Genomic DNA, 16,632 nt, shown 5'->3' with positions numbered 1-16,632 from the left:
TACATGAAGAGAGAGATTACCAGAACCAAAAACTACAATATTTTCGACTAAACAAAAGTCAAAAATATTGTAGTTTTACTTGAACTCTAAATATGTAGACCTTTTACGAAAACAATATACAGTAGAATCCGCTTATAATGACTCCGCCTATATTGACCAACGGTTTATTATGACGTACTTACACCATGAAGTTTGGTTCTCATATAATTTTTTTTGTAAAAAAGTCGGATATAATGACTTTCCTTATAGTGACAGTTCGCTTATTATGACCTATTTTTAATAAATTATGTCCGGTTATAGTGACCAACATGATTCTTTACACCTTCGGTAATGTTCGCAGCGATGTTCAGCTCCTGGCTCATTGTTTTTAATCTAAGTAATTGTCACTCAAAGGTCGTCTTCAGATTTGTTCATAGCTATATTGAAATTGATAATTTGACCATAGTTATGTCTTCTATACACAATAGTATTAGAGACCGTTATTACAAAAAAAATGAAAAAAAACAAAAGCAGACAAAAATTACAGCGTACTTACATTAAAATATGAAAAATATAGTACATACTTACATGTTTCGTATGTACTTATAACATGCAATATAAATATGTATATATATATATATATTTTTTCACAAAATGCTTAGTATCACGTCCGGTTATTATGACGTGTTTGTAAATTCCCTTCGATGTCATTATAAACAGATTCCACTGTAGTTGTAACTCATACTTTTTTTTATATTAACTCCTTCTTATATGGTATTAAATAATTATATAACCAAGCATCCATATAGTATCTAGCATTTCCCTTAACCTAATAACACTTATAATATACACATTAATATTTGTGTTCGCATCGCATAAATGTCTCGTATAGTACCATTAAAAGGCAGTAGAGTACAGTTTTCCTTTTTCTTAAGTTATTCTAAGACTTGAAGTGAATCCCCTATGCCCATAGAAATAGGCTCTACAGGTTTGTTTTTTCTATTATATATATCCATATCTTTAATTTCACTGGCAATTAGGTACTTAATCCTAAATACCAATTTATTGCATAATAAGTAATGAGTTGTATCTATTCTTGTCCAAAATAATAAATGTTACATTTAAACAATTGGAATTTTATCTGTAGGTTTTTAAATCTTTTATACAAAATTAATTAAAAAGGATTATTTATTATTACTAGCAATATTATTCTTTCCTAATACACATGAACCATTCCATATATGAAAGTCCAAAATAGTACATAAGTAAATAATGCTCCAAAGAAACCATTGGTTAAGACACTCTGTCTTGATACATAGTATTTATGCCAGTTTGGCCCAGCTTTTATCAAGAACATAGCCCACAGACTAACAACTGCAAACACATAGAAGGCAAAACCGTTGAGTCCAGTCAGGCCAAGAATCCCTGAAAACAGAAAAATGAATACCTTAAATATATATCATTAATTTAAATATTTGTCTAACATTAAAACTTTGGGTATACCTATGATATTTCTATTTCAAGTATATATATATATATTTTTTTACCTAACTTGTAAAATCAAGGCATTCATATGGAACCACAATTTATTTGATATACAAAATGAGCTAGAAGGTTTTTAAGTGTGACGCTGATGGCATTGTAACTTTTTAAAATAATTACCAGCCGTAGATCCTGATAATGCGGCCATAGAAGTTCGACAATACTCTACAACTACAGCATTGTTTCTGAGTGCAGCCTCACTGTAAACTACTGGTTCCGGCTTTTGATCTTTTGCTTTAGTGGACGACATTTTCCAGTTTTTCTTGTATAATAATTGCAATATTCTTTAGTAAATAATATCGTGCATGCAAATATTGATAGTCACAGGTCACACGCAAATTACAATTACAACTGACAAGTGACAACTGACAAATGTCAATTCTCAATTCCTATCTATGTCAATTGTTTTAATGACAAATTAATTGTTGCCCAATGTAATATTATAGGCACATTATAATAAATTATATTCTTACTGTATTGCTTTAACTGAAAACGGCGTTTTTACTCAAAATATATTTAAAAATGTTTGCTTATAAATTTGGAGTTCAAACAACACAATTTGTATATAATAATGTTAACCAATCCATAAAACAAATTTTAATAATTTATATTAAGCAAACGCATAATAACATAAATAATTTTTTTTAGTTTACATTTAATTCTAATTTGTTATTGTATATCTAGTTTCATTTTTAAATATATGTGTAATTGTTACATGCCAATGAACTTTTTTGTATGTGTGAGTAAAATTGGAATATATACTGAATAAACGCCGATGACACACACATTCAAACTATTTTCATGGTGGTTTTCGCGGCACTAAGCGTCGTTGAACTTAATTTCTTTTGAATAATATAGATCAAGTGATAATAGTCATTTATTATTGTTTTGAACTTAAGGTAATAATTATTGTCGTTTGTAGAAATATTTTCTATCAATAATCAAGGAAGCGATTAATTTTCCTGAGAATATTGTAATTGTGATGGCGTGTGGATGACGGCTCTGGTTGAACCCTACTCGTATCTAAATAGAACTTTGGTCGTTTAATATTAAGGCGTTGTGTGTTTATAATTAATTTTCCTGGATCTGTGTGTTATTCTCTTTGTAAAATACCGAATAAATCTTTTTTAGATGTTTAAAGTGTTCCGTTAAAATGAAAATTAAGTTTTCGATTCTATAACTCAGCTATTCTATGTAGGGGAACGTATCTTATATTTCGCTTTTGTGCACAATATGGCATTTGTAACAAAGACCTTTTAACATGAGTAGATACATTGTTTAGTACAGTTTTTTATATAATTAATGGTTTAACACAAAATCGAAGTATTAGATGTATGCGAAAAAAATTTGATTAACCTAGTTGAATGAATGAGTAACTTGATTTCGATTTTTTTGTTTCAGTATTGGAGCCTAGATAATTTCTGAGTGTCTGAAGTCGTTTATTGTGTACTGACATTGCATTTACATTTTTTATATTGACATAGCCATGGTGATATAGAAATAATTGGAAAATATTAAATACCGACATTTTCGAACTAACATTGAAAGATAGCATTACGTCAGAGTCATCAGCGGTCGAATGTGTGATTGTTGGAATACAAAATGGAGGAATCTGAGGACAACATGAGCTCAGAAGACATTAGGTATGATAATAGTCCTTTGACTGCCCGAGTTAAGCCAAAAAAACGTTCATTAATTGAACGCGAATTAGAAACTAATTTAACAGCGAGAGTAACTTCTCCTATTACAAATTCAGATTTAGGCAGCACCAGTCGTTATGGCAGAGCTCGAAGGATTAAAACTGATAGTGATTTTTGTGATACAGAGAAAACAGTAACAAAAAATCTTAAGTCACCGAACCCTAAGCCGGAGAAATCACCCAATGCTATACAGTCTCCAGTCTATAAAATGCACGCTTCCAATTCTCCCATCAGAATTGAAACACCAAAGCATTCAGAAAACTCCTTGGACAATACGATAGAGAGTATTTATAGTGAAAACAATTCTCTGAGTCGTTTCGGTTCTGAAGAAAAAAAATTGAAATCATCAACAAAGAAATATCCTAAAGTATACATACGAAAAGACCTCATACAAAGTAAAGATAAAGACACCGATGATACTGTTGTTCTGATAAAAAATATGTTTTCTCCGAGTAATAGTAACAAAACATCCAATTATTTAAATAGCCTAGATGATTCTGAGAAGTATAATTCACATAATACAAAAAAAGCTTCGAATGGATATTTGAATTCTGTTGTTAAAACATTAGATTTTGGAGGTAGTAAGAAGAAAAAGAATGTTGAGTCGAAGATGGGTTTATCTAAAAGTGAATTGTTTGAAATGGAGGCCAAAAGTGAGTACCAAGTTGGTGACTTGGCTTGGGCAAGAATGGGAACATATCCTTTTTGGCCTTGTATTGTAACTAGAGATCCGTTGAGTGAAATGTTTGTTAAGAAAAAGTGTAAGTATATCTTTTTTAAGACCAATCTAATTAATAAAATTATGTTAATGCTTAATATATATAATAATCTCATAATCCTTTATTAAAATTATACCATATAAAATAAAGTAAAAAATATATAACCTGGATTTGGTAGGTTGTGTTAATCAAATAGGTATGGATTCCTATTTTAAAATACATGTTTATTTAAAATCATGGACTGCTATAATTTAAATTTATAATTTCTTAAAGGTCTTTCAACATTGTTCTGTTATATTAAAAAAAAAAAAACTTAGATACTTAAATCATTGTGATAATGATATTCATAATAGAACAGTATTTAGAGAAAAAGTTTTGTACACTATTCCAGTGTTTGGACGTATTGAGCGAGATGTCTTACATGTGACCTTCTTTGGTGACAATGGGCGCCGCGGCTGGATCGTGGATAGCATGTTGAAGAAGTTCCTTGGCCAGCTCGAGTTTGAAGCAACACGCATGAATTTTACACCTGAGGTTCACCTTTTTTAAAAACAGTAACACTTACCCATGTATATTTATATATCTCTTAAAATTGTTGTTATTTTAGTAACCAGCATACCTAGCAATTTATTACAATTTTTTCATTGGTTCATACTACTTACCAAAAATAAAATTATTCCCTATTTTCAGTGTAATTATCAAATTTGCAATAAATCCTTAAGTTAAAATTACTTAGCTTATTTTTATATGCTTAGGTTCATATTTAATATTACATACATTTTATATAAATATATTAAAATTAAATATAAGTAAATAAATACATAAATGAAAAATATATTATGTAATACTAATAATATAATTTTATGTTTAATAGTTGATGTAAATTTTTTGATTCAGGCTAAAAAGAAGGATCCCAGGCTATACTCTGCTTTCTTCATATCTGATAAAAAATTATCGTCATGGCAAATTTCGGTCGAAGAAGCCGAGACACTGTTGAGAGAACCAAAAAGACTAAGAATCGATATCCTAAATGATATGATCGAAAAATCTCGAGTAGGCAAAGGTACTCCGAAACAAGAGAAAAGTAAGAGAGTTACCAGAACAAATAGTGATGTGTCCTTAAGTGAAAGTTTGTATGATACCCTATTTTCTGAAGATGACACCAAAGCAAATGATTCAGAAAGATCAAGAAGCAAAAGCAGAAATAGATCCTTAAATGTGTCAGAAGTTGTAACTGCTTGTCTTGACAATATGGCTGCTAAAACTGGCATTACTAAAATCCAAAGGCAATCACACATGGATAGATGGCTGCAAAAAGCCAAGTCAAAGACCCCCGAAAAATCTCACATCAAATCTCACAGTAGTAAATCAAATAACAGTGCCAAAATAAAAAAAAACCTACCTCGAGATGCACATTCCAAAAATGTCAGACACTGTAGAAAATCCAGCCTTGAATCTCAACCTGAAAATGAAAACAAATTAACATCACACCAAAATGAACATGATTATAGTCAAAATTATTGTGACGGTAGTAGTCCTGTCATTTTAGATGATGTCGAAATTGAATATGAGAATGCAGAAATATTTACAACAGATTCAGTTGAACCTGGTTCAGGTATAGGTATTATATCTAAAGTTGAAACTCTTTGTCATAAGGAAGCTTTGGATAAAAATGAAGAAAGTGTAATAATAACAGTTGTAAATGATGACATCAGTGTTTCTGAATCAAATGTTGAAAATGAAATTGGTAATCAAATCAATGAACAATCAGATACTGGAGGTGATTTGAACAGTGAAGTACAAATTGATGCAAAATCTGAAAAAATGCTCAAAGATTCCAAAAAGATAAAAGACATAGATGTAGAAAAACACAGTCAAACTGAATCAGTAAATGCTGATGTTATAGAAAATATGGAAATTGATGATGACACTAATGAAGGTATAATTGAAAATTCATTAGAAAGTGCAATTATTAATAATAAGGAATTAGAAGTTAAGTCTGGTGAACCAAGTAATAATGTTTTAAGTACAGATGGGGGTGAAGAATGCATGGAAGTGAGTGACTTGCATACAGATATTGAATCTAATAATATGAATGAAATACTTAATAATGAATTACCACTAATTAATACCTTTTGTATTTCTTCAAGTGTCAACAACCCCAATGTTATCAATGAAGAAAGCAGTACAATTATAAATACTTTACAAGAAAAAGATGTAAATGAAAAATTTGAGAAGAAACAAGTTAAAAATATTTATCGAAATAAAAAACAATCGAATGTGTTAGAAGTTAGTGATTTGAACAAAGATAATATTAATATAGGAAGTACAAGTGAAAATTGTGTGGAAATATTAAAATTAGACAGTATAATTGTAAATGTTGACAATAATGTCGACCTTGAGAAGATTGAAGAAAGTTGTAATAAAGACAGTGTAAATAGTAAGGGAAGTTCTACTGATACAGTTAAAGCAGCTGAAGGAAGTAAATTAGTTACACTAGAATTAAAGAAACAAATTATAAACAATAAAAAAATACTAGAAAATGGCTTGTGTGGCGACGAAAATGTTCAATCAGATAATGAAGGCGTAGCGCCTTCAATTGTTACTCCTAAGTTAAAAAATATAACAAAATATAATTTATCTCTTAATAAGTCAGCAGAGAAAACAAGCGATCCGATAAGAAAACCTGATACATTTGAAATAAAATCTAAAAATTGTAATGTAATCAAAACATCACCTAATTGTGAAAGTAAAGCAAAAAATGTTCGCTACAAAAACTGCGCAATCACTAAAGATAACATTATAAGTTTAGATTCCGTTAGTAGTTTAGAACTAGTAACAATAGAAGGTACAATAATAACACAAAATGGTTTTATTGATCATGATAAATTTAAAACATGCACTGTCGAAAATGTGGAACTTGTTTCTAATAAAGAAACAAATGACAATACAGAGATTAATATAAATCAGATTGATGAAATAAATTTTCAAGTTATTGACAAAGATTTAGATAATATAAATATTTCTAATTATGTGGTACAGCCGTTACAAACGGAAGGCGAGTGTGTTACATGGAATGGATATCACGAAACAAATAAAATTGATATAACCAAAAAAGCGGAACAAAACCAAAGTGATGTTAAACAAAATACCTGTAATGAAGACAACATTTTAATTGAAACTAATTTCATAGAAGATAATGAAGAATTTTCACCACATGAGTCAGGTTTAAATACTTGTAGCAATATTTCTGTTTCCGAAAATTTAGTTGAAAAAGTTACAGATATTTATGATAAAACTGAACTAGAAACAGATGAAAAAGAACCTGATAGTATGTCAGTAAAATCAGAAGACAGTGAAGCATCACTAGGTAAAAAAAAACAACGCACAAAAGATAATAAAAATAAATTTGAAGAACCAGACTTTTTAAAGTATTTAGAACTAAGACAAGATGCAGTTATGGATGAACATCCAGAACTTTCACTCGAAGATATCACCAATTATTTGTACAATACATGGCTTTATGAAGAGAGTTTGAAAACTGACACAAAAAAAGCAGATGACGTGGATCAAGCAAATTTAGTCAAAGGCCTAAACCAAGACACGATCCCGCTGAAAAAAGTTCGTAAAAAGACAAGAGTCGACAAAGAAAAAGATAAAGAAAGAAACTTTGACAAAGAGGAAAATATACAAAAGGAAAAATCTAAACGAAGAATTATTAGACCATACTATAAGGAAGATTTTTCAGATGGCGAAGAGGATTCCGAATATTTTGACATCTTTAAAGTAAAACAAAAAGCTCCTAAGCAGATTGATAATTTAAATGAACCAATTATAAATGAAAGCTATCAAAATGATTTTACAACAAGTGAAGAACCAATTGAATATGAAGAAGAGATGGGACAAGATGAAATAGATCAAGTTGAAGAATATTTTAGACAACTAACTGCTCCTAAGCCTAATTTGTTTAAAGGTTTAATAAGAGAAAAAGTTTGTGAAATCTGTGAAAGAGTTGGCAATCTTGTGAAATGTAAAGGATGTCACTGTATGTTTCACACTGATTGTGATAAAAAACAAACTGAAATCATCGAAATATCTGCACCTATTAGAGGAGGTAGAAAAAAGAAGAAAAAAAGGGGAAGGAAAGCAAAAGAAGATAATAATGGTCTAGATTCTGAAAGTCAGAGTGACGAAAAATCTCAAGATGCAAACATTTCCGATGAAATTCAGAATACGTCGATCGATGAAGAAGAATCTCATATAGTGGCTGATGCGGAAGTATTTGAAGCTCAGCTTGCTGCTAAAATGAAAGAAATCCTCGAAACTCCAGATGAATTGGATTATGATTCGTATTCGAACGATGAAAACGATTGGAGCGATATTGATGTTGGGGAATGCAAAATAGTAGACATAAAACCGCGTCTAAAAGATCGAGAAGAAAATACCGATTATTCGGACTTTAAATGCTATAATTGTCAAAAAAACGAAATACCAATTTGTTTTGTTTGTAAATCATCTATTTCTCCTAAAGATAAAGCGGAACATAGACAGCGGTGTCAAGTAGCACACTGTCAAAAGTACTATCATCTAGAATGTTTGGACCATTGGCCCCAAACACAATTCAACGCTGGCGAACTTTCTAGAACGAATAAAAGTAATGAATACTGTGAAGCATTGTCCTGTCCAAGACATGTGTGTCATACTTGTGTTTGTGATGATCCGAGAGGCTGCAAAACGAGGTTTAGTGGGGATAAGCTAGCTAGATGCATCAGATGTCCCGCTACCTACCATACATTCACCAAATGTCTTCCAGCGGGCACGCAGATTTTGACTGGCTCACATATTATTTGTCCCAGACATTATGAGCATAGGTGAGGATATTTTTTGGTTATGTTTTATTTTTTATTTATTATAACTTGGAAAATGGATGTTTTGTACAATAGATATTTTGGGTTACTCATTTTCAACCATGGGACCTAGATTGTTTTTTTTGTTTTTCTTGATAACAATGCTTCCCTGAATCTTAAAATTGGAATATATTCATTCGATTCCAATAAATGTAGGCAGTTAGTATGTGCAAAACATAGCTTTACGAATTGCTCTAGCAATACCGAAAAAGTTACCTAGATATATTTTATTATTTGTATATATAATATATTTTTATGGATAATTTATTCATTGGATATAAATGCTTAAACAAAATTTATGATTTTTCTTGAATAAAAAAATGATTGATGATTCTCGTCATATAAGTTCTATTATCAGTCATTTTATGTACTTAAAAAAAAAACAAAACATGATATATTTTTAATATTCCAGGCCCGGTAAAGTTCCTTGTCACGTGAATACTGGCTGGTGTTTCATATGTGCTTTGGGTGGTTCACTGATATGCTGCGAGTACTGCCCCACATCCTTCCACGCTGAGTGCCTTAATATTAAACCACCTGAAGGTAAACTTTCATACATTAATCATAATTATAAAAAAATTGTCAACTTAAATTTCCCTAAATTTTTATAAACATTAAATATATGTGCATTATATGCATTTTATATTCTGATCTACATATTTCCATAATACGGTATTTGTAATAATATACAAGCACCTTATTCTTAAAAATATTCATATTCATTGACAGTAGATGTTTAAAAAAAAGAAATGTAATTATTCATTTAATACCCAGTGTTTGAGTCTCAGTCTAATATAATTAAAAAAAAAAATGTTTTATCCATTATACGCAACTATGTAAACAGTAAAAATAAATATACATTCTTCCTTAGGTGGTTACATGTGTGAAGATTGTGAAACTGGTCGGTTGCCTCTGTACGGGGAAATGGTTTGGGTGAAATTAGGACACTATAGGTAAGTTCCTTTTAGTTTATTTGTGTAACATCTTTTATAAACACGTTTATTGAGTTATACTTCTTTAAATTCAGGTATATGTATGAGTTATGAGTGCATCTGTGTATGTTATGTATTCTATTTTCTTTCTATATAATTATTCTATGGTTTATTATATACATTTATAATTTATATATTCAGTTGCATAGGAAATTATTTAGTAACAATGATAAACTATTAGATAAGATGAGTATTACACTTATTTTTTATTGGTAGTAAAATATTCATATAGATTTTAATTAGTTGTAAATTTATTCCATATTACATAGAATTCATAATTCAATTTTATAATTTCTTATCTATATATTTATTTCTTGATAGTTTTATTGTGTGTAAAGACAAGCAAACTGCCATCTTATGGTAAATGGTCGCCTTTGTCATAGCGTCTTTTAGTTTTCACTTTTAGAAGTATAAATGATTTCTTACTTTGGTAATGTATTCCAATCCCAAACGAGGGGAAGTAAGATGTTAAGTCCCTTGTATCTATAATTACACTGACTCTTCAAATTGAAACGCAGTAATACTAGCTGTCGCCGCGGAATCGATTGCGTTTTAGATGTAAGGCATAAAAAGAGTAGCCAATGTTCCTTGTTCAAACTTGCTTCATAATGGCATGATTAAGTGGTTTGGCCGTGAAAGAGCAACAGACAGACAGACTTACATTCGCATAATAATAGTATAGACTAATGTTTCCTGGTATATTTATTCACAATTACATGTAATAAAAACCAAATTTATTCTTTCTTGTCTAAGATATTCTTTATTGCTATAAGTATAAGATCGAATCTCCCTTGCAGATGGTGGCCGGGTATAATCCTACACCCGTCAGAAATACCACATAACATATTAGCGGTTAAGCATTCCCAAGGAGAATTTGTGGTACGATTCTTTGGTCAGTATGATCACTATTGGGTGAATAGGGGACGCGTGTTTCCCTTTCAAGAAGGTGAGGATATATGTGTAATGAACGTTTTTTTTTTTTTAATTTTATGGTATAATTTTCCACCCTTGTTAAATTACTTTTTCTTTTAATTTAATTCTAAGTAAATAAAGTTTTATTAAGTGAAACTCCTTTGGTCGTTTTTTAAAGCAACATCCTATATTTTCTTAACAATTTATTTTTAAGTGATTAGTAGATTTTTGTTTTCAATGTATTATACTGTGTAATGAATGATATGTGTGATTTTAATATGGTTGCTATTCTTAGGTGATTCTGGAAAAGTGTCTAGTCAGAAGTCTAAAATAGATGCAGCATTCACGATGGCGATGGAGCACGCGCAGAGGGCCTGTGAAATACTTAAAAGTAAGAAATATATCGACTAAATGTATGAAATTTTATTATTATTGTTGACTAAAAATATCTAGTCATTAACCTCTATATGATTATAAATATAACTGTATGTATGTAGTTTTTTTTTTTTAAAATATATTAAATGTATTGTGTTTATATTTTAGGTAATATATTAAAATATTGTATATAATTTAATAATATATCAAGTAATTTATTAATACTTTTTAAACATTGTTTATGGTATATTTTATAGTAACATCTTTAGCCCTATATTTTAAATGTTATAAATGCGAAAAATTGTATGTTTGAATGTTTAGTACTTGAGTATATTCTATCCGGTTGGATTCTAACGAAATTAGCCAAAGAAGTGAATTATTATATGGGTTTATTTTTATTTATTTATTAATCTAATAATAACACCATTTAGATATTTTTACATATATAACATTTAAGTCTATTATAATAATTATAAAATTAATCATAAAATATAGACAGTATATTAATTTTTTTTCAGCTATATGTTTATAGTAGCAAATTGTACAGGTTGAACCAACAAATATGTTGTTTAAAATTTTCCCATAATACCATGAATATATAAGGAATATCCTTTAATAACTAAAATTTACTGCAGTTTATAATTAATGATAATATTTATAAATTCCAGCCGCATCGCCCAACGAAGAGGAATCGATCGACATCGCGTCGTCCCTGCTGCCGCCGCACTACGTCAAGCTGCGCGTCAACAAGCCGTGCGGCTCGCTGTGCGGGAGGAAGATAGACATAGAGGAGAGCTCGCTCACTCAGTGCGAGTGCGACCCCGCCGACGTGGACCCGTGCGGGCCCTACACGCAGTGCCTTAATAGGTTATACACAATCTCGAATAATTTAATAAAATATTCGTTTTGCGGTAGAACAGTCGGTGAGTAGGTGGTAAACCTACCCACCCACCATACATACTTGCATAAAGCTCTACTACCGTTAAACACATACGATCAGGTGTTCCATAAGATTGATTGGGCAATTATTTTATTGACAAAAAAATACAACACTAAATACCTCTAGGATTTATTATAGAACTAGTAATTTCGCCTGCGGCTTTACTCGCGTTTTAGGCGTTGGTTGTGAGGTATTATTCAAACAATATCTTTACAATTATAGCTTATGTGTTATTTTGACGAATGATCTGTATTATTGTAAAGTTATATTAAAATCTATTTAGTAATCTTTGTGCGATAGGGTAACAAAAACATCCATACACACAAACTATCGCCTTTATAATATTAGTAAGGATTTTCTATTAGCGGGCCTAGTCAAAGTCACGGAGATGTGGTCGATTTCGTGTGTAGAAACACTATAAAATGTATGACATTGACTTATTTATACATGATTTAATCCATAATAAAATTGTGTTTTCATGTTACAGAATGTTACTGACTGAATGCGGTCCTACGTGTCGCGCGGGGGATCGTTGCAATAACAGAGCGTTCGAGAAACGCCTATATCCCAAGATGGTGCCTTACCGGACCCCCCACAGGGGTTGGGGCTTGAAGACGCTTGTCGATGTCAAAGCAGGTATAGAATAATTTCTATTGTGTAATTTATATTTGCTGTATACTATCATCGTCATCAACATAAGTTAGTTCGCATTGAAGGTGTAATAAGGTTTATACTTTATTTTTATTTTTCTGACATTTATATATTATCTGTGGATGTCTTTAAGAAGAAGAATAAATTCAAAAATATATATTTTCACTTGCTAGCAAGTGTTTACATTTAATTATAAATTGCCTATTTCTTCTAAGGTCAATTTGTAATTGAATATGTTGGCGAGCTGATAGATGAAGATGAATTCAAGCGACGCATGCGCAGGAAACACGAGGTCCGAGACGAGAACTTTTATTTCCTAACACTGGATAAGGAGAGGATGATAGATGCGGGCCCGAAAGGGAACTTTGCAAGGTTAGTGACATTTCGCATGATAAATTCCTACTGCTTGTTTGGTGTAATATTTGTTGCAAGATACTATAATCGCATCTCACTGGTCGATGCGCTCGGCTAGAGATAAACGAAATGAATCTGACATGTAAGACAAACCTAAGAAATTATTTGGGTAATGAAGGTCAAGCAGATTAACCAATGAGCATAAGAGAGAAATTTCTTTTAGGAGCTCGTTTCGTGAAATGGGCTATGATATATAATGTTACGTAATTAGGTCTGCTGTATATTTCGATTTTTGTAAATACTTTTTTTATGTGATCATGTCAGAATCAATCAGTTTGAGAAATCCCAGGAGTTCCATTGTGTTTTGTTCTCATGAAAATGCAATTGAACTATCTCCGATTATGTACTGTTATAATAGTGAGGGATGAGGGAAATTAGTAATGTATGTATAATTGAATGCACATATATTATAAATTTTTACTTGATAATATTTTATCAGATTATTATCGAGCCGAGGATCGTTCCTACTGAACGGTATCATAGTGAGGATTTGCCCTAATTATGCACAAAACATTCTTTAAGAATAACTGCAGTAGCCTGAATCGATCAGGCAAATATAATCATTTACATTATTTATAAACTATACACATTAAAATATACATACACCTCATAAATAAAAATGGATATTGGTACATCTGTTTAATAAATGGACTTCAATACTGTTTGACTGATTACCATGAAAATTGACATATAATTATTCTTGGAGGTTTTAATACCAATTTGTTGTACCACGCCGCTAGATGGCGCTGCAGGACATCAACTCCTATACCATTCAGTTTTATGACAATTGGTATATAAAGAAAGGCAGAACAACATCTGCCAACTTTCCTAGTAAGCTATAAATAAATGAACTTTACGAATTTTTAACGATCGTTAAGGTATAATTTTTTTTTTTTTTGTTAGGTTCATGAACCATTCCTGTGAGCCGAACTGTGAGACGCAGAAGTGGACGGTGTTGGGTGATATACGTGTCGGTCTGTTTGCGCTTTACGATATACCTGCTGTAAGTATAACTATTATACAAGCTCCGGCCGTAGCTTCTCATGTAAGGCGAAGGGCAGATTATGTTAAGTCTCTCATAAGCTATCTCTATTGCAAATTTCTTCAGCTGTTTTTTTCCCTGATTGAGTAAGAAGCATTTTAATATACAAAAACATCATTAGGATTTTAAAGCTATTGTAATTATTTTATCTTAATAACTATTTCAAAGAGTTTACTTAGCATATTCGTAAAAAAGGAAACTATTCAACTGAATGTTGTCATACATACATATTATTTAAAAAATATATCAATGAGTCAATCAGTGGAAATGGATGGTCTACTGGATTTTTATACACGTGAGTTTTAACAGAAGGTTGCGGGTACAAATCTGGACTAGCGTTGATGTTTGATGTGCTGAATTGTTTTGTGTTAAAAAATGATTTAAACATACTAGTGTAAATTGGTGCAAAAGTTTAACTAAGTTGCCGTTTCAGCTCGGTAGAATTTACATTTAAACTGACAACAAGCTATGATTGTTCAGCTTTAAATTTAATTCAAACATTGTACCGTGATAATGCTATTATGATTCTACTTCTGAATAAAGAATATTTTAACGTTAAATTTGCCTAGGAATAATAGTATAACATTACAATTAATGTATGATGTATTGAGTAATAACCTTTCTATTTTCAGAATAGTGAACTAACATTCAACTACAATTTAGAATCAGCCGGTATCGAGAAGAAACGATGTATGTGTGGTGCGAAGCGTTGTTCGGGTTATATAGGAGCTAAGCCAAAACAGGTGAATTCAAATTTAGACTTCAATTAACCATAGGTTTTAATTGTGATGCTTTATAGTTAGCTTGTAAGAAATATAGCATACAATGATGTTTGGGTGGGTAAAACTTATGATATATTCTACCGCCAAGTAGCCAATACTCGGTATTTTTGTGATCCAGTTTGAAGAGTGAGTGAGCCGGTGTAACTACAGACACAAGAGACATAACATCTCTCTCCTCGAGGTTGTTGGTGTATTGACGATGTAAGGAATGGTTAAAATTTCTTACAGCGTTAATATAAAATGGTGACCACTTACCATTAAGTGGCGTATTTACTACTTATATAAAAACGTCTATAATGTACAAAATTACATTCCTTCTAGTATTTATTTATTTATTTTCCAATATGCAGCACACATGTGAACCGTGGAAAAAGGCGTTGCAAGTTAGTTTGATTACAGTATTACTATATAGTTTTTTAAATTTATTTAAGACTAATAAAATAAGAATTGGCCCTTGGAGTAATGGTGCAAAAATCTTCATCAAAAGTATAACACCTCGCCTTATTGCCTCCACTGGTGACAGAAGGGCTGGTTCGTTTTAAGCCCATAGCAATTTAACGGGGAAATGCTGCTAGCATTCTTGCCACCATTCGACGCAGTTAAGATTTATACAGTAATTTTTTTTAATTCATATTTGTATATATATTTAAGCACTTACAGTATTACTTGTATTATATACAATAATTGCTTAGTTATAAAATAACATTAAAACTTATTTATTATCATGGTAAGGAAATTATATACAGGATATAGGTCGATATTTCTTATCTCTAATGTAAATATCAATTTCTTATACTGTCAATGCGCCCACGACCTTGAGAACTAAGATGTTATGACCCTGGTGCCTGACATTACACTGGCTAACTGACCTTTTGAAACAGGACCACAGCAATACTTTGCTACCTACCCAGACGGGCTTGCACGGCCCCACCACCGGGTTAAATATTACCTATTTAAAATTAACTAATTTTTAATTGCAGGATGATCAACCAAAGAAAACTAAAATAACAACAAAGCGTACGTACAAAAAGCGCAAACAGACAGAGGATTCGCCCTCGACCAGCCGGAACAAACCAAGAAACAGAGTCGGCAGACCTAATAAACCGAGAGAATTGACGGAAATAGAAAAAGACTTGCTGATAATCAAAAATGCAACGAGCGGCATTTCTAGCGATTCAGAATGCAGCGGAAGGCTCAGTAGTATTGATAGTTCGAGAGATGCCAAAGCTTCGAAGAGGAAACGAACGAACGTATCGACGGAGGAAGTCCTCTCATCCCCGAGTACGAAACGGATGAAGAGTGAACTGAAATCGAGCGAATTGGACTGATTGAATGACGTTCTAAATCATGTTAATAGTTTCGTTTGTACGTTGAGAATTATGAATTTTATTTACTTGTAAATAATTAGTTATCGCTTTACATATCAGCTGCTATGAATAAATATGTATTCGAAGATTGGTCGTATTTATTTTCTGAAGTTATGCTTCTTTTGCGCGCTATGAAAAAATGACGAGAGTGAATTTTTATAACACGCGCTGGTGACTTAGGAGCTACACGATTTAGTTGCTCGCTAAACCGCCAATGATGTGTCAAGTCGTTTGAAATAGACAACTTCATACCTTCATTATACAATGTTAATTTTATTACAAGTTAGCGTGTTGCAGAACTATCGATAGT

At 31.4% G+C, this 16,632-nt stretch overlaps 2 protein-coding genes across 2 annotated transcripts; one reads left to right on the top strand and one right to left on the bottom strand.

Moving 5' to 3' along the window:
* Positions 1-186: 186 nt before the first annotated feature.
* Positions 187-1,881, bottom strand: LOC125073072 (ER membrane protein complex subunit 6). The gene is made up of 2 exons (XM_047683758.1): positions 1,642-1,881; positions 187-1,404 (listed from the first exon to the last, which is right to left on the bottom strand). Exons 1-2 carry the CDS (start codon positions 1,769-1,771, stop codon positions 1,196-1,198), a joined length of 339 nt encoding a protein of 112 aa, XP_047539714.1. The 5' UTR covers positions 1,772-1,881; the 3' UTR covers positions 187-1,195.
* Positions 1,882-2,318: 437 nt separating this feature from the next.
* Positions 2,319-16,402, top strand: LOC125073054. The gene is made up of 14 exons (XM_047683736.1): positions 2,319-2,420; positions 2,923-3,982; positions 4,332-4,474; positions 4,838-8,811; positions 9,260-9,390; positions 9,719-9,800; positions 10,637-10,785; positions 11,047-11,142; positions 11,795-11,993; positions 12,554-12,702; positions 12,933-13,089; positions 14,035-14,134; positions 14,806-14,916; positions 15,936-16,402. The coding sequence occupies exons 2-14, from the start codon at positions 3,124-3,126 to the stop codon at positions 16,281-16,283; spliced, it is 6,498 nt and encodes a 2,165-aa protein (XP_047539692.1). The 5' UTR covers positions 2,319-2,420; positions 2,923-3,123; the 3' UTR covers positions 16,284-16,402.
* The last annotated feature ends 230 nt before the right edge of the window (positions 16,403-16,632 follow it).

This window comes from Vanessa atalanta, chromosome 23, assembly GCF_905147765.1.
Source record: "Vanessa atalanta chromosome 23, ilVanAtal1.2, whole genome shotgun sequence".
Lineage (NCBI taxonomy): Eukaryota > Metazoa > Arthropoda > Insecta > Lepidoptera > Nymphalidae > Vanessa > Vanessa atalanta.
This window is presented reverse-complemented; position numbering and strand designations above follow the sequence as displayed.